General features: G+C 45.6%; 1 protein-coding gene across 1 annotated transcript in view; it reads right to left on the reverse strand.

Annotated features, from left to right (window-relative positions):
• LOC126330513 (inactive rhomboid protein 1-like) overlaps positions 1-24,692 on the reverse strand; it is a 786,904-nt gene that overhangs the window by 282,571 nt on the left and 479,641 nt on the right. The window contains exon 4 of the mRNA XM_049996362.1: positions 3,580-3,754. Coding sequence (XP_049852319.1) covers positions 3,580-3,754 — 175 coding nt within the window. The remainder of the gene's footprint in view (positions 1-3,579; positions 3,755-24,692) is intronic.

Below are 24,692 nucleotides of genomic sequence, written 5' to 3' on the forward strand. Positions count from 1 at the left end.
AACGTTACTGTCGCCGGTTTTTATTCCGTGTTTCACGTTCTTATTATAAGTGGTTCTGCCATCGTGATATCAGACGCAGGAATCGAACTTTCACTGCAGTCACTCACTGTTTAAATTATCTTCGTGGATTTTAAGTCACATTTTTCGGTCATGGCGAAAGGTTTCCTTACACGGTTTGCTTTTATGATTTGAAACTACGTTATTTGCAGCTTATGAAATTTCTTTGTGGATCTTCACGTGTTGAAATCAGCGTTATATTGTCTTTTCATGTGTGATATCATGTGCTAGAGACGGTGCCAATGAAAGCATACATACGGGAAACTGTTTTCAAGTATATAATGTTAAAATGAATGTTATTTACTCATAAAGTTAATAGGGTTTGGTGATGCCTGAAAAGCTAATCGCTTCCGGTGACTGAGATTTTTTAATTTGCAGTTTGTTTAAGGCAGAAAACAAAATAGGCACGACAGCTTCTGAAAGACGAGAGCCACCCAAGTAGTTTCCTCTGCTCCCAGTCAGTGCAGTGGCAGCAGACGACACCGCGTTTTCAACGGGTGAACTTCCCCAGTGGCAGCCAGGTCAAGATTCACACCCCCTGAGCAAACGTATTTTGCTCGTCGCTAGTCTAATGGAGAACTGGTACCACTGTAGAATACGTTTAGCAACTATGTAACCGTCGAGTTACTTTCTGGTCTGGTTCAGAATTATCTTGCTAAATTCACTTGGTATTTTTTGTCATTTAACTTAAATAATCTGAGTTATTCTGACTTAAGGAATGGCACAGCGGTAACAAATTTATGGTTTTGAGTCCAGGAAGCTCATTTCAACCCAGGAGGCTCGTTCCAGCAGAAACTTCAACTTACTTCACCATTAACCTTGCGAATTCACTGTCTTATCCATCATTAGAACAACGAGGGAGCGCTATTTGACGAAGTTGTATGTTAGCTTACCTGTAATGTGTTCGCCCTTCAAAGAGGAGGCTGTGTCAGTTTTCTATTCTAATCTCACTACAGGCAAGACTTTTACTTCTTCTGTGGAAGAGCCACTAGCAGCAGATTGACAGTCAGTAAAGAAATTGCAAGACAACTTCTCCCCCATAACTTTAGTCGCCACCTTCATTTTGTACCCTGTAGATTTAAAAGTGAAAAAGTTGAGGAATTGCACATTTATTAATACCTGATTTTTCTGATTCTGTCAATTGATTTAACTTATTTGTCACACACAATGACTTATTAACTGGATTTCGTTAAATAGCTACCCTTACTGATAAATTTGCACTGTTTTGTAGTAGCCCATCCTGTGACGCCACTAACGAAAGACTGTGGACTCACCGTAATACAGACCCTTTTGATTAATCCTGCTAAGGCGTAAAAATTTGGAATAGTCTCGAATGAAAAACAGCCCACAGTTACAACTGTGGGCTGTTTTTCATTCGAGACAATTTCGTAACGGTTGCTGTTGTCGCTGCCATGATGAAAATAGTCAATTTGGGATACTTTGTTTCATCAAAAGAGACTGTTTTCGTAACGTTATTTTTATAAGGAGGTGTGATTCATTTTTGTTAGTGTAGTTCTCACTATACTAACTTTTTGTTACTTTATGGAACACAACAGGTAAATGTAAGAGACAAATTAATGAGCGGCAATAGTGTCTCTCACATTATCTAGAGCAGCCTGTCAATGCTCGGATAGTTCAATTTCAACTTCATGCCTACAGGTAATATGTTGGTAGGACTTCGTCTACTTGTATGTTATGCTGTGTAAGAGACAGTAAAGCATACGGCGAGAGGACTCGCGAATTGCCGCCGACTGTACTTTTCCTGCACCTATAGTGCGGCAGGCTGCGGTGCCATATTAACAAATACTATGTAGTAACGAGATATTAGCGAGAACGCTCGAAGTGTGCAAGCCGGCAGGTCACAGTCAACTTATGTGACCATCCTTTTGGAACAACTGGATGCAAGCGCCCCAACACCCCGACGAGAACGCATTTCTGCGTCGGTCCCATCTTATTTTGCACGACGTGTGACAGATCCAATATGAGGCCTTATTCTTAGCTGCACATTTAAAACCATTTAATAACCCACGTACTTCAATTAATTGGTTTCTCTGTCTTAAGTTTAGGGCAGTCAGTTAAACAGAATTTTATATCAGACGTGTTTCGCATTTATTTGCAAAGCATCCTGTGTGGTCATTCTGGAAATATAAGTTACATATGTCTTTATGTTTGTATAAATATTGAAAACAGTATTTCCTTGTGTAATTGGCATGCAGTTTACTTATGGCGTTGATGCCACCTGTTCACATATTCTGCAAACCACTGCTTTTCTAATTCTATTTCAGCGGCGATTGATGTCGAAACAAACTCTGCTGTGCATATACACTTGGCAGTTTCTTGTCTCTTTTCACTTTCTCTTGCGTTGCAATGACGGTATTTGCACTTCACCTCACTTTTGGAAATAGAACTGCAGTTACATTATGTGTTCTCACTCGGAAAAGTGTTACTGCGTTTATGGTTTATGGTTGTTCATTTGTTTTACACGTGCGCTGTGGACGTTGCCAACCTGTGGATATATATATATATATATATATATATATATATATATATATATATATATATATATGTGTGTGTGTGTGTGTGTGTGTGTGTGTGTGGGAGGGTGGCTGGGTGGGTGGGTAGTAGGGTAGGTAGGTGCATGTGAGCTGGTGTAAATCAGTGAAGATGTCATACGTTCAGCAGAGATGTGTGGGGGACAGTGGTTAGGAGATAGTAGTGCTGAACGGAACCTGGTCATTTTGTACTATTCCATATTATGCGTGTTGTTTGACGGGTTGGTCTGATCATTTGACTCGTTTCTTTTCTGTTATGGTTTTCTGAATGTAGTAGTTTTTTTGTAAGCTGAATAGGTGTTTTCAGTTACAGTCTTCGACAGTCTTCAGCCTTAGTCAGGCTTCGACAGTTCGCTAGTGCATTAATAGCAGGGAGCCTCACTTTGCACGACGCTCTTCAGTTTGTTTCTTGTAACAGCTGGACTTCATTGCTGTTTGTTCTCTTCTTCGCAACGCTTGGAGAAAGCTTGAAGTTAAGTGAAACTTCGTCTTACTAACTTCCCTATAATGACAGGTCCTGCACCACTCTATAGCCCACCTCTCCTTTCCGTTGTGTATGAAGCAGTGCACAACAAACTCCATGGTACTAAATGGAAGTGTAGAGGGTGAAAACTGCGGAGGAAGACAGAAATTGGAGTACATCCAACTGAAATAACTGAACTCGTAGGATCAACGGCTGCTCTGAGATGAAGAGGAATTCGTGACGGGCCACATCAAACCAGTAAGGAGACTGCTGACGCACGAAAAATTTATTCAATTACGAAGAAAAGTGTACACGTAAAAAGAAAACTGAGGACAGTTATGAAAGCAGCATAAAATGTTAATTAAGAATACATATTTAAACTGAATCATCTGTTGCCATACAGAGTGGCGTTATTTGTGTCAACTTTGAATTGCTGAACAGGAGCCCTAAGAGAAGCGTTGCGAGCGCTGTACCAGAAGAAGTAAGGTGCGGATGGGATGCACTCACCTGTTGCGATGCATAGGCACTTGAGCTGTAAGCAGCGGCGGCGGCGAACTCGGGCCGCAGCTGTCCCCACTTGCGCGCGGCCAGCCGCTTGCGGCGCTCCAACCAGCGCAGCCGCTGCTCCTCCTCCACGCTCTCCTCCACGCCGAAGAACACCGCCGTCTCGCGCTTGATGAACCTGCCGGCACCGAAGTCGCCCTCTTAGCAAGCTCATTGCTGGCTGTTGCTGGAGCTAGCACAGCTGCAGAGCAACAGGCGTCAGATGTCGCCTTTCAGCACGGGTGTCACCAGCACTAAAGTATTTGGGGTTGGGTACGACGACTCAATAGCTATGGCATAGATCACAAGGCGGTCTAGACGGGAAATCCCCTTCAAAAAAGTTGAAACAATTTGGATCTAAAACTACTTTTTGGAACATTCTGGATGCTTCAGATCATATACAATGAGGTGACAAAAGTCAAGGGATGCCTTCTAATATCGTATCGTACCTCGTTTGGCCCGTTATAGTGCAGCTGCTCGATGGGCATGGACTCAACAAGTCGTAGGAAGTTCTCTGCAGAAATGCTGAACCATGCTGCCTCTGTAGCCGTCCATATTTACGAAACTATTGCCAATGCAGGATCTTGAGCACGAACTGACCTCTCGATTATGTCCCATGAATGTTCGGTGATCTTGGTGGCCAAATCATTCGCCAGAATTGTCCAGGATGTTCTTAAAACAAATCACGACCAATCGTGGCATGGTCACAGGTTTGGGAACATGAAGTCAATGATTGGCTGCAAATGGACTCCAAGTAGCCGAACATAACCATTTCCGGTCAGGTATCTGTTCAGTTGAACCAGAGGACCCAGTCCATACCATGTAGCCGGCTGCTGTGGACGAGTGGTTTTAGGCGCTCCTGTCCGGATCCACGCTGCTCGCTGCTGCTACGGTCGCACGTTCGAATCCTGCCTCGGGCATGGATGTGTGTGACGTCCTTAGGTTAGTTAGGTTTGAGTTGTTCTAAGTCTAGAGGACTGATGAATTCAAATTTTAAGTCCTATAGTCCTTAGAGCCATTTGAATTTGAACCATTCCATGTAAACACAGCCCACACCATTAAAGAGCCACCATCACCTTTCACAGTGCCTTGTAGACAACTTGGGTCCATGGCTTCGTGCGACCCTCGAACCCTACCATCAGCTCTTACCAACTGAAATCGGAAGTCATCTGCCCAGGCCACAGTTTTCAAGTCGTCTGGGGATCCAACCGATATGGTCACAGCCCAAATAAGGCGCTGAAAGCGATGTCGTGCTATTAGCGGAGGCACTCGCGTCGGTTGTCTGCTGCCATACCCATTAAAGCCAAGTTTCGCTGCACTGTCCGAACGGATACGTTCGTCGTTCGTCCCCCACTGATTTCTGCTGTTATTTCGTGCAGTGTTGCTTGTCTGTTAGTGCTGACAGCTCTACACAACTGTCAAGTGAAGCCCGTCGTTCATTGAATTATCCGTGATGGGAGGAAATGTCTGAAATGTGGTATTCTCGACACGCTCTTGACACTGTAGATATCGGAATATCGAATTCGCTAACGATTTCCGAAATGGAAATTTCCTGTGCGTGTAGCTCCAGCTACCATTCCGCGTCCAGGCTCTGTTAATTCCCGAAGTGCGACCATTATCACATCGGAAACCTTTTCGCATGACTCGCCTGAGTACAAACGAAACACTACCAATGCAGTAGCCTTTTATACCATGTGTACGCTATGCTACCACCATCTGCATACGTGCATATCGCTATCCCATGAATTTTGTCACACGTTCTTAGAGTTCGGGTGCAATGTGTAGGCGACCGCGGTGGCCGAGCGGTTCTAGGCGCTTCACTCCGGAACCGTGAGACCTCTACGGTAGCAGGTTCGAATCCTGCCTCGGGCATGGATGTGTGTGATGTCCTGAGGTTAGTTAGGTTTAAGTAGTTCTAAGTTCTGGGGGACTGATGACCTCAGATGTTAAGTCCCATAGTGCTCAGAACCATTTGAACCATTTTTGAAATGTGTACCATAGTGACGCGTAATGGTAATTATTTTATTTTACGCTGTAGTACGAACGTTACCATATAGGTTTTTGTATATAATTTTGTGTTATCTGAAGATGGACATATGATTAGAATCGATAGCAACATTTATTTAACAATACATCTTGACAGTTTTGCAAGACGACTCTTTTAAGATACTTAGGAGCAGTGCAAATAGTATAATTTCGTTTCCAGTCCAAATTCATAACATTTACACATATGACTGCTTTCTATGTTCACATCTTTATGAGATAGTCAGTCCTGTTTTCACTCCTGCTCCTTCTTGGGATGTCGACTTCATTAGGCATCCGTAGAAGGTCATAAAGCTGCTGGCCAACTTTTGAAGTGGACCAGCAACAGCATGTTCGACTTTAGAGTGAAGACAACGTACGCAGGTGGATCGGTAGCCAGAATACTAGTGGGTATCTCTTGAAGACGTGAACATAGAAACTGGTCGTAGCTGTGAAAATTTGCTACTGGGGCTGAAATAATAACTGACGATTGATAATGCACCGCCGTCGTAAGGCTACAATTCAAACACAGGAGTACTGTGCCATGGCTCAGAATACTGAAGGGAAGCAATCATGCTGCAGCAATAAGTAAGCACAATATGGCCTTACTAAAATGTGGAAAGTGCACAAAGAACAGGACATTCAGTCCTTTCATACGAAAACTCTGTTGAGGTTCTGTTTAACAAAATTTTACATAAGCGTCACAATTTTAACGCTGTATTCACTGGCGGGACAAAAGGGAGATGCATTCACTTTGTTCGATTGGATCAATCTGGACATCTATTAGTGGGAATTAATTTGGGCTGTGTCCAACTTTCGCCTTCATGACGGCTTGAACTCTGCTGGGGACACTTATAGTGAGGTCTCTGAATGTCTATGAAGCAACGGTAGTCTTTTCATCGTCAAGAGACGATACTAGTAAATGGTAATCACGTTGGGAACCGGGTCTGGAGTAAAGTCGATATTCTAATTCACACCAAAGGAGTTTAATTGTGTTCAGGTGGGGATTATGATTTGGTCAGTCCACTTGAGAAATGTTATTGTTCACAGTCCATTGTCTCACAGACGCTGCTTTATATCAAGGTGCGTTGTCATGCTGATGTAGTCATCGTCTACTGTAAGCAGTATACAGTGGTGTATAATATGTTTATGTCCTTCGAAATTTAGCGTTTTATTAAGGGGATTAAGGAGACCCAACCACCAGAATTCCCCAGTACTGTAACAGAACCTCCGCGGCACTTCACTGTTCGTACTACACACGATAGCAGGCAACGTTCTCCATGCATTCGCCAAACCCAAGCCTTCCACCGGATTGCCATAGGGTATAGCGTGATTCATCACACCAAATTGATTGTTTCCAGTCATCCACTGGCCAGTGGCGTCACTTTTTACATTGGCTCAAGCGGCGCTTAGTGTTGACTGCAGAAATGTCTCGCTTATGAGAAGCTTCTCGACCACTGATTTCTCGTGACCGACTCATCCTATTGGTATCGCCACCTCCTTTTATACTGACGGATCTGCTTGTCTTGACACCTAGTGGGCAATTCTTCATTACATACGAGTGTCCAGATTCTTGTCATCAGATAGTGTTCAGGTGAAACAGATATTCTAAATCTTGACACGGATGACAAGGTTGCTGTATTTTTGCCACAGTTGTTTTAAGTATGTCATAGATGCATCGATAACGTCTGTGCGGTAACGACCATATCAGTGAAAAGAGGCCCACCTCCGTAGCCGCATTTCTGTTACATCGGAGAACGACACGAAAGAGAGTGTTGACAGAAGGAGAAATGTTCACCACCAACGCTAAACCGGGAAAGGAAAGGGAGTTCGAGGAGTTCAGTGTCGATTACCAAACAGTAAACTAATGCCTTGCGTGTAATCTGCAATCTCTCCGTGGCGCGCTGATTGTGATGGAGAGCCTCGATTGCGCCATTCTTTCTATTCTACAAAAGTAGGCTGTCTGACCTCATCACATTTTGTCTGCTTCCTGTATTACCTAAGAGACCTCAACAACACAACACTGGCATAAGTAACTACTGGCCATTATAACTGCTACACAAAGAAGAAAAGCAGATGAAACGGGTATTCATTGAACAAATATATTATACTAGAAGTGACAAGTGATTACATTTTCACCCAATTTTGGTGCATAGCTCCTGAGAAATCGGTACCCAGAACAACCACCTCTGGCCGTAATAATAGCCTTGATACGCCTGGGCATTGAGTCAAACAGAGCTTGGATGGCGTGTACAGGTACAGCTGCCCATGCAGCTTAACATGATACTACGGTTCACCAAGAGTAGGGACTGGCGTATTGTGACGAGCCGGTTGCTCGGACACCATTGATCACACGTTTTCAGTTGCTGAGAGATCTGGAGAATGTGCTGGCCAGGGCAGCAGTCGAACATTTTCTGTATCCAGGAGGGCCCGTACAGGACCTGCAACAAGCGGTCGTGCATTATCCGGCTGAAATTTAGGGTTTCTCAGGGATCGAATGAAGGGTTGAGCGACGGGTCGTAACACATCTGAAAAGTAAAGTGCACTGTTCAAAGTGCCGTGAATGCGAACAAGAGGTGACCGCGACGTGTAACCAATGGCACCCCATACCAATACGCCGGGTGATCCGCCAGTATGGCGATGACGAATACACGCTTCCAATGTGCGTTCACCGCAATGTCGCCAAACACGGATGCGAGCATCATGATGCTGTGAACAGAACCTGGATTCATCGGAAAAAATGACGTTTTGCCATTCGTGCACCCAGCTTAGTCGTTGAGTACACCATCGCTGGCGCTCCTTTCTGTGACGCAGCGTCAAGCGTAACCGCATCCATGGCCTCTGAGCTGATAGTCCATGCTGCTGCAAACGTCGTCGATCTGTTCGTGCAGATGGTTATTGTCTTGCAAACGTCCCGATTTGTTGACTCAGGTATCGAGACGTGGCTGCACGATCCGTTACAGCCATGTGGATAAGATGCCTGTCATCTCGACTGCTAGTTAAACGAGGCCGGTGGGATCCAGCACGGCGTTCCGTAATTACCTTCCTGAACCCACAGATTCCAACGCGAGCAGCAATGTCGCGGTAGGATAAATCGCAATCGCGATAACGTACAATCCGACCGTTATCAAAGTCGGAAACTTGATGGTACGCATTTCTCCTCCTTACACGAGGCATCACAACAACGTTTCACCAGGCAACGTCGGTCAACTGCTGTTTGTGTATGAGAAATCGGTAGGAAACTTTTCGGCACGTTGTAGGTGTTGCCACCGGCTCCAACCTTATGTGAATGCTCTGAGAAGCTAATCATTTGCATATCACAGCATCTTCTTGCTATCGGTTAAATTTCGGGTCTGTAGCACGTCATCTTCGTGGTATAGCAATTTTAATGGCCAGTAGTGTAAAAATTACAGGTAATTAGTATGAGAGCGGAGCTTTTTTTTCTCAAAGAAAAGCAGAAACTGTTGTGGGACATCTTGGAATATTCCCACTTCAGCCCCTATAGTTTAATGAAGTTCCAATATGCTGCGGCTCTGTACGTAGCCTTCAAAATGGCCTCTGTAACAGAGGTGAGTTTCTTTTGTCGGAAAATCACAGCATCGCAGATATTCAAGGATGCCTGCAGAATGTCTACGGAGATCTGCCAATGAACAAAAGCACGCCGAGTCGGTGGGCGAGGCGCCTGTTATCATATGAACAAGTTTACGCAAACCTGTCCGAGCTCTCTCGTGCTGGCTGGCTGTACACCGCTGTGACTCCTGCATTGTTGAAATGTGCGGGCAGAATTATTCGAGGTGATCGATGGATCACAATCAAATGCGTCAGTGCACAACTGGACTTCAGAGGTGTGTGACCTTGGGTTCCTCACCGCCTAACAGAAGACCATAAAGAACAAGATGGACCATCTGTGAGGAATTGCTTGCGCACTACGAAGCTATTCGTGACAATTTTTTATCAAACATAGTCACAGGTGTTGAAACATGGATCTGTCACTTCGAACCGGAAACAAAACGACAATCCACGGAGCGAAGCCACACCACCTCTCCGCCGAAGAAAAAGCACAAAGCCGCACCTTCAGCAGGTAAAATCATGGCGACGGTATTCTGGGATTCTGGAAGGGCTATTCTGTTTGACGTCCTCCCTCATGGTGTAACGGAAATAGAAGAAACAACTTCAGCCTGTTCGTTGCCACAAAAATGCATACGAACTACTCGTTCTCCATGACAACACAAAGCCTCAAACAAGTGTCACACCCGAGAGGAGCTTACACAACTTCATTGGACTGTTCTCCCTCATTCATCCCACAGTCCGGATCTCGCACCTTCCGACTTCCGTCTGTACGGAAAGCAGTACGTGGAAGATGGGGAAGTTATTGATGGAGGAACACGTTGGCTCCGACGTCGACCTATAGAGTGGTACCATGCGGGCGTACAGGCCCTCCCAATAAGGTGGCGTTATATGGTCGCATTGAACAGAGATTATATTGGAAAATAGAGTGGGGAATAATATGGTGTATTGGAGTCCCAAATAAAACCATCCTGATTTCAGAAGAAATTTACTGAACACTCCTCATATTTACTGCACATTTTTTCGCCCATTGAGAAGGAGCTAAATGTGCGGCGGAAAAAAACTCCTACCCAATTAGGCGACTCAATCTACACCATGAGAAGCCCTACCAATAGTAATAAAATTCAAATGGCTCCAAGCACTATGGGCCTTAATATCTGAGGTCATCAGTCCCCTAGACTTAGAACTACTTAAACCTAACTAACCTGAGGACATCACACACATCCATGCCCGAGGCAGGATCGAATCTGCAACCGCAACAGCAGTGCGGTTCCGGGCTGAAGTGCCTAGAACCACTCGGCCACAGTGGGCGGCTACCAATAGTACTAAACGACATTTTAGAGATGCGTTTGTTTAACACGTGCAGCTGCCGCAGTCGAAGTGTACATAATGTACGTGTACCGAATAAACGCTAGCTGATTTGCAATTGTTGGCAGAACCGCACGTCTTACAGTATCGTCCCACCAGTAAACAATTATTTTTTTCAGCGATCTTACTTAACCAAAGAAAAGAGAACATTGAGTGTGATGCTTTGACGTGATGGTGGTTATGAAATTTCAGGCTAATCCTATGATATGACAGCGACCGGTGCACTAATGTCTACCATTAAATATGAAACCGATCGCAGTCAGCTTTTAAAAGCCATTACGTTCACTATTAAATTGCGGTCCTTTTCACCGTGAATAAACTGATTACAGCCTTTTTTGCACATTTTGCATTCGCTACCTCTCTCTAACAGGTTTCGTCATCAATAATGCAAGAGTGTATTTCCAGAGTGACGTATCTCCATGAAATTCGAAACTTGGAAAAACGGCAAAATGTGATAGCGACCATAAGAGTGATTGGAACTATATAATCTTTTGTATGTAGCTCCTCTGTGTAATTGTAAATAAATGTGCAAAAATAAAAAATTCCAGCCTGTAAACATTCCGAGAAAATACACAACTGGCCTGAAGTCACTTTGGAACAAGGGTTTTGATAAAAGGAAAGTAAATAACTCTCAGAATGTCAACATAGTAAGCTGCTGTTTAAGATCGAATATTTTAATACATATATATTTTAGTGAATACCGGTACAGCGAAACAAAAAAGTATTGAAATACCAGACTAACAGCCGGCCAGAGTGGCCGAGCGATTCTAGGCGCTACAGTCTGGAACCGCGCGACCACTACGGTCGCAGGTTCGAATCCTGCCTCGGGCATGGATATGTGCGATGCCCTTAGGTTAGTTAGGTTTAAGTAGTTCTAAGTCCTAGGGGACTGATGACCTCAGAAGTTAAGTTCCATAGTGCTCAGAGCCATTTAAACCATTTTGAACCATTCTAACATTTAATCCCATTACTGACAATAGCCTTTATTACTATCACTTAATTAATGCATGGAATAACAATATGGAAATAACATTATTCATTATTACATTGTGCCGCGCGGGGTAGCAGGGCGGTCTGGGGAGTCTTGTCACGGTTCGTGCAGCTCAACCCGCCGGACGTCCGAGTTCTCTCTCGGGCATTGTGTGTGTGTGTGTGTGTGTTGTCCTTAGCGTAAGTTAGTTTAAGTCAGATTAAGTAGTGCGTAAGCCTAGGAACCGGTGACCTCAGCAGTTTGGTCCCATAGTCCTCACTAAAAATTTCCATAATTTCCTATTACATTGTAACACTTTGGACTAGAATATCATTGCAGGATAGCCATCATGTACTGGAAGTTTTTCAAGAAGATGCTTTACGTCTATCTAGCTTCGGAACAAGACAGGACTATTTACTGTCACATTTAAAAGCCCATGTTCCCACCCAGCAAGTAGGTCGGAATAATACAGTGGTGGATTTTGAGGTAACACATATGACCTTCATTTCAATTATTTCGAAATCTAATTTTGATTTAATACACAAATCGACTGCATTTCTCCAATCTAAAATTTGCCAGTCGTTGCCAAGAATATGAACATTACCACCAATATTAAAAATAATGTTGTAATCCTTAGGAAAAAGAAGCAGTTCGGCCTTTCTTATCATCTTCTCCGCTTTTCCAAATACCCTATCAACTGGCAAATAGCTGTGTCCACGAAATGGATAAGTTACCTGAAAGGTAACATGATACAAGCCTGAAAGCTTACTAAGAACGGATAACAAACATAGTTCTTATTTTGGGCGCTACAGCCTTCACAAAATAAGTTAATTTGACGAATATGTGGATTATTTCCACAAAACCCGTAGATGTCCATCTGATCGATACAATTTGAAACGAGACTCGTCCGACCAGGCAGCATGTTTCCTGTCATCAACAGTCCAGTGTAGGCGAGGCGTAAAGCTTTGAGTCATGCAATCATCAATGGTACACGAGTGGGGTACACGTGTGGGTCTTCGGTTCCGAAAGCCCGTACCGTTGATGTTTCTCACGCTAACATTTGTTGACGGCTCAGCATTTACACCTGGAGCAATTTCCGGAAGGGTTGCTCTTCTGTCACATTGAACGATTCTCTTCACTCGTCGTTGGTCCCGTTCTTGCAGGATCTTTTTTCTGGCCGCAGCGATGTCGGAGATCTGATGTTTTTGCGGATTCCTGATATCACGGCACACTCGTGAAATGGTCGCACGGGAAAATCACCACTTCGTCGCTACCTCGGAGATGCTGTATCCCATCGTTCGAGCGCCGTCTATAAAACCACGTTCCAACTCACTTAAATCTTGAAACCTGCCATTGTAGCAGCAGTAACCGATCTAATGACTACGCCAGACACTTGTTTTATACAGAAGACGCCGGCATCAGCGCTGTGTTCTGCCTGTTTACATATCGCTGTATTTGAATACGCAGGCCTACACCAATTTCCTTGGCGCTTCAGTGTATATTGCGTATAAATTAACCTCAACTGTACGAACGAAGTTCTATATGTAAAAAAAAGCTAATTTTGTGTTATTATTTCGTTATTTTGTTATATTTTCAGACTCCACATATGAAGTATCTTCCACCGGAGATATGAATTACAAGAATGTCGAGAATGTTCCGGGAGGCCTATGTTGATAACGAGGAAACTAAAAGCTGCAAAGTGTTAATGGGGCCATTCTGTAGCAATTCTAGACGTGTGGGGAGTCACATTGTCCCGCTGGAATTTACCAAGTCTGACGGAATGCACAATGAACATGAATGTATGCAGGTGATCAAACAGGATGCTTACGTACCTGTCACCTGTCAGAGTCGTATCTAGACGTATCAGGGGTCCCATTGAGTATAGAACAAAACATTTTCACTTTTTCACCGCTACAAAAACATTGTTCAAATGGCTCTGAGCACTATGGGACTTAACATCTGAGATCATCAGTCACCTAGACTTAGAACTACTTAAAACTAACTAACCTAAGGATATCGCACACATCCATGACCTAGGCAGGATTAGAACCTGCGACCATAGCAGTCGCGCGGTTCCGGACTGAAGCGCCTAGAACCTCTCGGCCACCGCGGCCGGCTCACCAGTACAGATAAAATACTCCATAGAAAACTTTCGTCGTTCTTGATCTTATCCTCTACGCCTTTTACATGTCTTGACGATTATGGCGTTAGAAATGAAATGATCTTGATCTACCTCAAATTTCAACCCATAAAATAGCGAATGGAACTTTTCATTATCAGAAATTTGCACTTTGTAGAGCCCATCATTATATTTACGCGAAATCTCCTCTTTGTGACCGTCACTCGGAAATCTCCGCAAGTTGATTTTTTTTTTGCCACTCCGGTTGTTCACGTTGCCTGCCGACGCGATATTTGTTGAACAGTATCGAGAAATTCCGACATGTTTGAAGAAATAACACGAAATCACCTAATCTCAACGAAACACAGCGGCCCGTACTGCTGGATAGTCACGTGCCAAAAAATAGCTTTCCTATTGGCCTTTTAGAAATACTACTGCTTGGGAATAAAAACAACTAAGAGATGCGTCACCTTGGGAATAACTACCATTTCCTCACGCTGTTTTTACAGAGACATACGTCGTTTTAGAAACACAACAATTATTATAACACAAAACAGCTTATAACGATCTCTGTGACATGCCTAACTTTCAAAACAAAAAACATAGAGTTGCGTCACTTTTCAATTACAGACTGTAGTCTTAAGTTGCGTCCTAACAAATTTCAGATAATGAAGTAAACTCGAGAGAAATGCACCTTTGCGGCGGAAGGTCTTAAAAAGAAAATAACACCCAGTCTGACTCGTTAGGTAGCTGAACCACAGACTCGCAGTCACGCGGAATCGATTCAAGTGTCACAAGAAGATTCATGGTTTCAGTTTCAGAGGTCGTAAATTCGCTGTACTTTGTTCCCGAACAGGAAGCAGCACGCATTGCGGAGGCACTGTTTGTCTCAGCGTATTATTGCGCGTCTGTTTCCCGACCTTTATCTGTGCCTTAATGTTGTCAGTAATTACACCAAAATCGATTGCCTCAGTGGAAAATTTGTGTGTTTACCAAATACAGTGACAGATTACTACCAAAGAGTGCCCTAGTATTTCCACGCTTGTGGAATATATCTTGATTAAAATTTCATACTTATGTGAGGTAATTATCAGTATTTCCAATACAGAAAAAGTCATTTCTGCAGATGAAGAATGACGTGAGTACATGATGCGTAGTGGACGTGCCTAAAGTTACTGTAACTTTTGAATTGGAGATCGCATGTCCAGAAGATGTGCACGTGAAGCTAACAGACGTCTTTCGGACTGTGAGAGAGGTCGAATAACTGGGAACATCATACCGACAGACAGTTGGCTGCATTTTTGTGCCTGTCGGAGGGAATCCAAATTCGGGTTTACAAAGAGTACTCTACGGCATTGACCCCTCTCTTAGCTTACATTTTTCGCACATCTCTCGCCCAGCGCGAAGTCCGAATTGATTGAAAAAAAATCTCAGGTGATTCCTGCACATAAGAAGAGCCAAAGAACGGCTCCGCAGAATTACAGACCCATATCCCTAACATCAGCTTCATGTAGAATCCTTGAATATATTCCCAGTTCGAATACAGTAAGTTTTCTTGAGACCGAGAAGATTATGCCCACAAATCAGCATGCTGTTAGAAAACATCACACGTGCGAAACTCAGATTTTCTTAAATAATGTACTGCGAAGTACGGATGAAGGGCAATCGACAAATTCCATATTTATAGTTTTCCAGAAAGTGTTTGACACGTACTCGGCTACAGGCTGTTAACGAAGGTACAAGCATATGGAATAGGTTCCCAGATATTTGAGAGGCCCGAAGACTTCTTAAGAAATATTGTAGAAAGGCCCGCCCGGGGAGCCGTGCGGTCTAACGCACTGCTTTCCGGGCGGGAAGGCGTGCCGGTCCCCAGCACGAATTCGCCCGGCGGATTAGTGTCGAGGTCCGGTGTGCCGGCCAGCCTGTGGATGGTTTTTAAGGCGGTTTTCCATCTGCCTCGGCGAATGCGGGCTGGTTACCCTTATTCTGCCTCATTTACAATATGTCGGCGATTGTTGCGCAAACACTGTCTCCACATACGCGTACACCGTAATTACTCTACCCTGCAAACGTTTGGGGTTACACTCATCTGGGAACCGAACCACATAATAACACTGGGTTCCGTGTGTGTGTGTGGGGGGGGGGGGGGGGGGCGGTGGAGTGAGTGGACTGCTGTAGCTTGTTGTGGGGTTGTGAACCACTGAGGGCTACGGTGGGGACGAAGCCAGTCCGTCGTGTATGGGTCCCCAGTTCCATACAATACAATACAATACAATACAATTTCCTCTTCAACGAATTGTCTGTTGATGCTATGTCCACACGATGACGAAAAAAGTGAATTCTTCCAATTCAATCTTTTTATTCAAAACTCAAGTGACATTAAATATACAGAGTGAATGGACCCTTAGCATGGTGGGTCTAAGGGCCATAGCTAGGTGCAAATAGTGCCATAGAACCTTCGAAGAGGGCCGTAAATTTGGAGCTGATGGTTGGTTCTTCGTTAAATATTCTTCGAAGTAGTCTTAATTATGTCTAAGATGTTTCATTGTTGTAACTTAGTAAGGAAGTCATGAGTGCTTGAGAAAGTCTTCAGAGTTTCTGTGTACTCGGAGGAGGACTGTTCTTGTGGAGCTGTCGTTGGTGGTCGTCGTCTTCGTTGCCACAACGACTGTCTCGTCGAGGAGGCCGATGGAAGCTGCCGGTCCAGAAGTCCTGGGAAGTCCTTTGTACTGTTTAGAGCCGGTGGTGGTGTTGCCTTAGTCACTTGCCGTTCTCGTAAACGTGCGGCATGGGCTTGTGCTGTGTAGGCGCGCAGAACTTGCTGAAACGTACTGCAACACCTCTAAGTGGCTGGGTGGTCTTCGCCGTAGTTTCCATAAGTTGGTTTCTGAGGTGGAGATTCCGTGCATTCAGGGTCGGTGTTGGTGGGGAGGGGGGGGGGGGGGTGTCCACATTGACGCATCTGGCAGAGGAAGTGAACAGTAATCGTAATCTGCAGTATGGAAATAGCGCTGTCAGAGTTTACACTGTAGAAACCCTCCTTAGGTTTGCAAGTTTCCACCTGCACTTTTGTGTCCATGATATGAAGTGTGTTGTAAATCGAGTCACTCGTTGGTCCAGCAGGGAGTGACACACAGTTGAGTGACTGAGCTATTAACGGATGTAACTGAGTCTCAACTTGCTTCGCCGTAATTTCGGCTGGGGTATTTTTAATGACGACCTTGAGCAGATTCTCACTTGAATGTTGGTGCGTACAGAACGGGATTAGTGCGTTCTGGAAGAACTGGAATGCTGTCCATTGGTCACCTGTGGTTCCCCCTTTATAGTTGGCCTTGATTTGTTCAGCCACATGTTTCTTCAGTTCGGTGATTAGAGAACCATATTTTCCTGTGTACTGAATGGTTATTGGAGGAATATTTGTCGGTGGAAGTCTAGGCGGATGTCTTGCTCCAGAGGCGGTAGGTGGTTGTGTGTCTTCCGTTCTTGGTTGAGGCATCACTTCCAGTTTTTCGCCCTCCACTTGCAAGGGGGTGAATCGGTTGGAGGTTGGTGGTGGAGTTTGTCGCTTAGTGGCACCAGAAATGTCTTGGCAGTTCTTCCTCTTACGTCCGGATCGTTTGTTTCGGACAAATTGAAACCCTTCATCATTGTAGTTCCCGATAGATGGCGAAGTTCCGAATCAGATTCGGTGCCAGGTATTCGTGCTTGGTCAGAATCAGAAGACTCTTCGTCGTGGTACGTCGCCGTGATTTCGCCACGTCTGGTGGCCATATCGTGTGCCAGCTGGTCTCGTTTCTTCGATTGTCATTTGTTATTCGCTGTCCTCGGTGGTCTTCAGTCGGTAGAAAGCTGGTAGGTGGTGGGGTGCGTGATGTGCTCGACGTGAGGTAAGCGAGTCGTGTGTCTGTATGAAGACCAGGAAAGCGGATCAGCGAGATGTAGTGCGATTTTTGACTGGGGAAGACCTGTCGGAAAGTGAAACTGATGGCGGAAGATATTCTCTGTATGACCAGCACAGTGTCACGTGCGCGTGTGATTGCGTGGAATAAACTATTTCGTGACGGTTGGGTGTCACTGAAAGAAACCAGTCGGCCAGGAGAGGCTCATCGTGTCATTTCTGCAGAGGATGCTGCCGTCAGAAAAGACCGACGGCGGACGGTCGAAGACATTCGCCTCATGTTGGGTATCAGCCACAGTAGCACTCGCGCCATTATGAATCATGACACAGTATCTCAAGTTGCGGAAAATCTGTACGCAGTAGGGTGCTTACAGCCTGACGGAGAACCAGGACAGAACGTCGATATCACTGCAGCACCTTGAACGGTATCATGATGAAGAATGCATGGATCCTAAGCCCTGCATGCAAGCTCCAGGAAAGTCAATATGACCTTCTTCATTGACTGCCAGAATCACTGACTGGAACACGGTGCCATAACTAGCGTCCAGCGGTATGTGAAGACTTTCCAAAAACTGGAGCACGTATCTATCAAGTCCAATCGCCGATCAGGAATGTAGGCGGACGGCATTCAGTTGCGGGATAATGCGCGCCCGCATGTTGCCAAGGTTGTTTCAACTACGCTGCAGAAGTTTCGCTGGGAAGCCCTTACGCATACTCCATACGCTCCCGATCTCTCACCACACGATTTACACTATTGGCCATTAAAATAGCTACACCAAGAAGAAATGCAGATGATAAACGGGTATTTATTGGACAAATATACACTCCTGGAAATGGAAAAAAGAACACATTGACACCGGTGTGTCAGACCCACCATACTTGCTTCGGAAACTGCGAGAGGGCTGTACAAGCAATGATCACACGCACGGCACAGCGGACACACCAGTAACCGCGGTGTTGGCCGTCGAATGGCGCTAGCTGCGCAGCATTTGTGCACCGCCGCCGTCAGTGTCAGCCAGTTTGCCGTGGCATACGGAGCTCCATCGCAGTCTTTAACACTGGTAGCATGCCGCGACAGCGTGGACGTGAACCGTATGTGCAGTTGACGGACTTTGAGCGAGGGCGTATAGTGGGCATGCGGGAGGCCGGGTGGACGTACCGCCGAATTGCTCAACACGTGGGGCGTGAGGTCTCCACAGTACATCGATGTTGTCGCCAGTGGTCGGCGGAAGGTGCACGTGCCCGTCGACCTGGGACCAGACCGCAGCGACGCACGGATGCACGCCAAGACCGTAGGATCCTACGCAGTGCCGTAGGGGACCGCACCGCCACTTCCCAGCAAATTAGAGACACTGTTGCTCCTGGGGTATCGGCGAGGACCATTCGTAACCGTCTCCATGAAGCTGGGCTACGGTCCCGCACACCGTTAGGCCGTCTTCCGCTCACGCCCCAACATCGTGCAGCCCGCCTCCAGTGGTGTCGCGACAGGCGTGAATGGAGGGACGAATGGAGACGTGTCGTCTTCAGCGATGAGAGTCGCTTCTGCCTTGGTGCCAATGATGGTCGTATGCGTGTTTGGCGCCGTGCAGGTGAGCGCCACAATCAGGACTGCATACAACCGAGGCACACAGGGCCAACACCCGGCATCATGGTGTGGGGAGCGATCTCCTACACCAGCCGTACACCTCTGGTGATCGTCGAGGGGACACTGAATAGTGCACGGTACATCCAAACCGTCATCAAACCCATCGTTCTACCATTCCTAGACCGGCAAGGGAACTTGCTTTTCCAACAGGACAATGCACGTTCGCATGTATCCCGTGCCACCCAACGTGCTCTAGAAGGTGTAAGTCAACTACCCTGGCCAGCAAGATCTCCGGATCTGTCCCCCATTGAGCATGTTTGGGACTGGATGAAGCGTCGTCTCACGCGGTCTGCACGTTCAGCACGAACGCTGGTCCAAATGTGGCGCCAAGTGGAAATGGCATGGCAAGCCGTTCCACAGGACTACTTCCAGCATCTCTATGATCGTCTCCATGGGAGAATAGCAGCCTGCATTGCTGCGAAAGGTGGATATACACTGTACTAGTGCCGACATTGTACATGCTCTGTTGCCTGTGTCTATGTGCCTGTGATTCTGTCAGTGTGATCATGTGATGTATCTGACCCCAGGAATGTTTCCCCTTCCTGGGAAAATGAAATCACGGTGTTCTTATTTCAATTTCCAGGAGTGTATTATACTAGAACTGACATATGGTTACATTTTCACGCGATTTGGGTGCATAGATCCTCATGCCGTAATAACGGCCTTGATACGCCTGGGCATTGAGTCAAACAGAGCTTGGATGGCGTGTACAGGTACAGCTGCCAGTGCAGCTTCAACACGATACCACAGTTCATCAAGAGTAGTGACTGGCGTATTGTGACGAGCCAGTTGCTCGGCCACCATTGACCTGACATTTTCAAATGGTGAGAGATCTTGAAAATGTGCTGGCCAGGGCAGCAGTCGAACATATTCTGTACCTAGAAAGGCCCGTACAGGACCTGCAACATGCAGTCATGCATTAGCCTGCTGAAATGTAGGATTTTGCAGGGATCGAATGAAGGGTAGAACTACGGGTCGTAACACATCTGACATGTAACGTCCACTGTTCAAAGTGCCGTCAATGCGAACAAGAGGCAACCCATACCATCACGCTGGATGATACGCCAGTATGGCGATGACGAATACACGCTTCCAATGTGCGTTCAACGAGATGTCGCCAAACACGGATGCGACCATCATGATGCTGTAAACAGAACCTGGATTCATCGGAAAAAATGACGTTTTGCCATTCGTGCACCCAGGTTCGTCGTTGAGTACACCATCGCAGGCGCTTCTGTCTGTGATGCAGCGTCAAGGGTAACCGCAGCCATGATCTCCGAGCTGATAGTCCATGCTGCTGCAAACGTCGTCGATCTGTTCATGCAGATGGTTATTGTCTTGCAAACGTCCCGATTTGTTGACTCAGGTATCGAGACGTGGATGCACGATCCGTTACAGCCATGTGGATAAGATGCCTGTCATCTCGACTGCTAGTTAAACGAGGCCGGTGGGATCCAGCACGACGTTCCGTAATTACCTTCCTGAATCCACAGATTCCATATTCTACTAACAGTCATTGGATCTCGACCAACGCGAGCAGCAATGTCGCGGTAGGATAAATCGCAATCGCGATAGCGTACAATCCGACCGTTATCAAAGTCGGAAACTTGATGGTACGCATTTCTCCTCCTTACACGAGGCATCACAATAACGTTTCACCAGGCAACGCCGATGAACTGCTGTTTATGTATGAGAAATCGGTAGGAAACTTTCCTCATGTCAGCACGTTGTAGGTGTCGCCACCGGTTCCAACCTTGTGTGAATGCTCTGAAAAGCTAATCATTTGCATATCACAGCATCTTCTTCCTGTCGGGTAAATTTCGGGTGTGAAGCACGTCATCTTCGAGGTGTAGCAATTTTAAGGGCCAGTAGTGTACATATTTCTGGAGCCCCGAAAAAGTAGATTCGTGATCGTCGTTTGCTTCGCACTATGAGGTGAACAGCTGTGATCGTGGATCCGATCGCAAGGATTTTCTCATGAAGGCAATGCCTTGTCTACAATAGTATAAATGTATTAACTGTTATTGCAATCATGTTTGAAATATTGAGAAGTTTACGTACTTTTTTCTAGTTTCTGTTTGACAGCCCACTTACATTATTTGCTATCAGATACATCTCGAGAAATGACCACTACCAAGAAATTCACCGAAATTATTCATACGGGAGGTTGTAGACAGTTGTTCTTCGGAGACACCATTCATGAATGGAACAGAGAAAGGAGGAAAAAAAATTGGTGATAGAAGAGATACCCACCGCCATACACCGTGTGGCTTGCGGAGCGCAAATATGGATGTACACACTAAACGGACTTGATTATTAGGTTCTCTCTAATCTTCCTTCCTCCCTTCCGGTTGGCGCCTCTTTCGTGACACACAGCCAGCTTGGAACACGCCGTAGTTGTGTCCGGTAACATCTCTGCCAGCAGCGCAACGACCACCAAGAGCTGACCGCTGCCACATGGCGGTAGCGCCACGTCCCAGCCGCCGTGCCGCGGGACGCCCACGCTCTGCCGAGCGTGAAAATCGCGGTAGCTGTCCCCGGCTGCCGAAGCTGCGGGCGGCGTGCATCCCGCGCCGACGGTAGGCTGCGGGTGTCGCTCCGGCCTCATAACACGGTATTAGCCGGCGCCGAGTTGCTTGTCCGCGTGTAATTTCTGGGACGGCGGCGGCGGCGGCGGCTACGTCGCTAGGTGGCGCTTTAATTATGGCCGTGATTACGGCGGCTGCGCCGTCCGGCCATTTGCATGGCGGGCTCTTTTAATTAGTGAGCCGAGCACGTAGCCTAGCGCATTCTCCACCGCAGTTATTAATGCGCGTTATTTCATTATGAAGCGCGTGCGACGCCGTTAAATGGAGGCGCCCTGCGCAGCGGTCACTCGTGCAGAAAACCCCTCGTCCCTACCTGTTACCTGCCACCTGCTTCGCTCTTCCTCTCTTTCCACTGTTTGCCACCACATCATCATATAACTCTCAACTCGTAGGTGTTCCCATTTTATTTCCTTACAAAGTCGTCGTGTTTCCTGTAGGTGTTGCAGTTTCCTATTTATACAGGGTGTTTCAAAGGTTTTACAGCAGATGCCTAGGGGTAACAGATCACGTCACGTGGAACAACTTCTGTTGGAGACGTTGGCTGACGTTTCTTAGCTGCGCTACGCGTTCCTTAGTATTCGACGCACTCTCGATGCATCTACATCTACATACATACTCCACAATCCACCATAAGGTGCTTGGTGGAGGGTACCTCGTACCACAACTAGCATCTTCTCTCACTGTGTAAGGTGACAGGCAAATCCAACACCTTCCATGAAAATCCTGACATGATAAGCAAATCCAGTAGTATGTCACATAGCTCCGAATAAATCGTGACATTAAATTAACCAAAGTAATACGAGTAACGAGTGAGCAAATAGAATACCACAGACTAACACAAGAATGCCTAAATGCATGTCATACCTTCCCACCGTGAGACAGACGCAGTTCCGAGGGGAGAAACGAGAACAGAAGCCGAGAGCAGAACCGTGTTAAGCTAGAAGGCCCTACGATAAGGGACGGACTGGACACCTACGTCGCCAACTAACCACTAGGGCCACACCACCCGCAAGTTTTAGCGTGTGACTTTTTCGTGTCTCTGTTACCTCAAGCACCACCCCCCAGCCCATGTTAAAAGATAGAGCCCTCCAGAAGAACAGTATAGATCTTATGGTAACGCTAAAAGGACCACACCAGCTGCAAGTTTTAGCGTGAGTCTTTTTTGCGTCTCTGTTACGTTGCAAACTTTAAAAACATTGCCCCACCACGAAAAGTATAACGTTTCTCATTGGATGGACAGAATTTTTGTAGGCGGAGCTTAAGGTTAACATCGAGACCCAGATTGGTCAGATGAAAACACAGCGAGATAGTTTTTTTTAAAACCAACTTCGGTAAATGATAGTAAGGAGAAGTTAGGAGAAGAGAATTGATTCCGAGATGGCGAGGTGAGCTGAGTTGTGCTGCCGGCCGCCGCCCTGACGCTGCCTAAACACCGCCAAAGTAATGAACGCACGCGATGCCGCATTTTTGAGCGCATAAGGCTTCACTCAGAACTGCAGAAGTCTCATCTGTTACACCCCCTTCTTTGCGTAATACTAGTGTCGATCGTCAATTAAAGCTCATGGTGTTCATATTTGCCACTTGAAGTAAAAATCTGAAACGCGATGATTTTTCTGTTATATAGTTATTGAGAAGCCATATCAGCCACTGTAATTTACGACAAGTTATATAAGTAATTAAAGATAATTGAGGGTCACTGTAGACCATTTTGATAGTTTTCTCTTTTGTGAAACTTAATTTAAACCTAGATTATAGATGTGATATGGCATAGGTCATCCTTCGATCCATTGTAGAACTTGGAAACCCATTCAGGGAATATTCGTTCACATTTTTCTTGAACGCAGTTGGTTTTTACCATCCTGTATTAAAACACTTCCTTTTATCAATAGTGTAATTTATAAACAATGTTTTGTGAGTAGAATAAAATTTCCAATGGTAAACTTAACTGCTTTTTTTGAAGTTATTTTACCAGCTAACTAAAAATAGGAAAGCCTTGAACCCCTTCCACTAAATTTAGTTAGTATTAAGATTCTTTTACAGGGAGTGCAGTGGAGCTGACGCTGAAATCATTAAGTATTTAGTTATATCATCGCTAGTCTCACTGAACTCTTCTGAATTCTACATACCAGGTGTGGTCTGGCGTCTCCTTACCAGCAACAGGTCCCAGGTTCAAACTAGTCAATTCCCTAAAAACACGCTCAGAGCGTCGTTGCGCGAAAGTGGTGGAGAGACACGATATAGAACAAACAGACACCACCATGAATGTTTAGACCTGTTCCACTCCCAAACACAACGAGGGAAAAATGACTGCCTATATGCCTCTGAACGAGCCCTAATCTATCTTACCTTATCTTTGTGGTCTTTCCTCGAAATATAAGTTGGCGGCAGTAAAATTGTACTGCAGTCAGCCTCAAATGCTGGTTCTCTAAATTTCCTCAGTAGCAATTCACGAAAAGAACGCCTCCTTTCCTCTAGAGACTCCCACCCGAGTTCCTGAAGCATATCCGTAACACTCGCGTGATGGTCAAACCTACCAGTAACAAATATAGCAGCCCGCCTCTGAATTGCTTCTATGTCCTCCCTCAATCAGACCTGATAGGGATCCCCAACGCTCGAGCAGTACTCAAGAATAGGTCGTATTAGTGTTTTATAAGCGGTCTCCTTTAGAGATGAACAACATCTTTCCAAAATTCTACCAATGAACCGAAGACGACTATCCGCCTTCTCCACAACTGCCATTACATGCTTGTCCCAATTCATATCGCTCTGCAATGTTATGCCCAAATATTTAACCGACGTGACTGTGTCAAGCGCTGCTCTGCTAATGGAGTATTCAAACTTTACGCGATTCTTTTTCCTATTCATGTGCATTAATTTACATTTATCTATATTTCGAGTTA

The sequence above is a fragment of the Schistocerca gregaria genome, chromosome 2 (genome assembly GCF_023897955.1).
Source record: "Schistocerca gregaria isolate iqSchGreg1 chromosome 2, iqSchGreg1.2, whole genome shotgun sequence".
In the NCBI taxonomy this organism is placed as follows: Eukaryota; Metazoa; Arthropoda; class Insecta; order Orthoptera; family Acrididae; genus Schistocerca; species Schistocerca gregaria.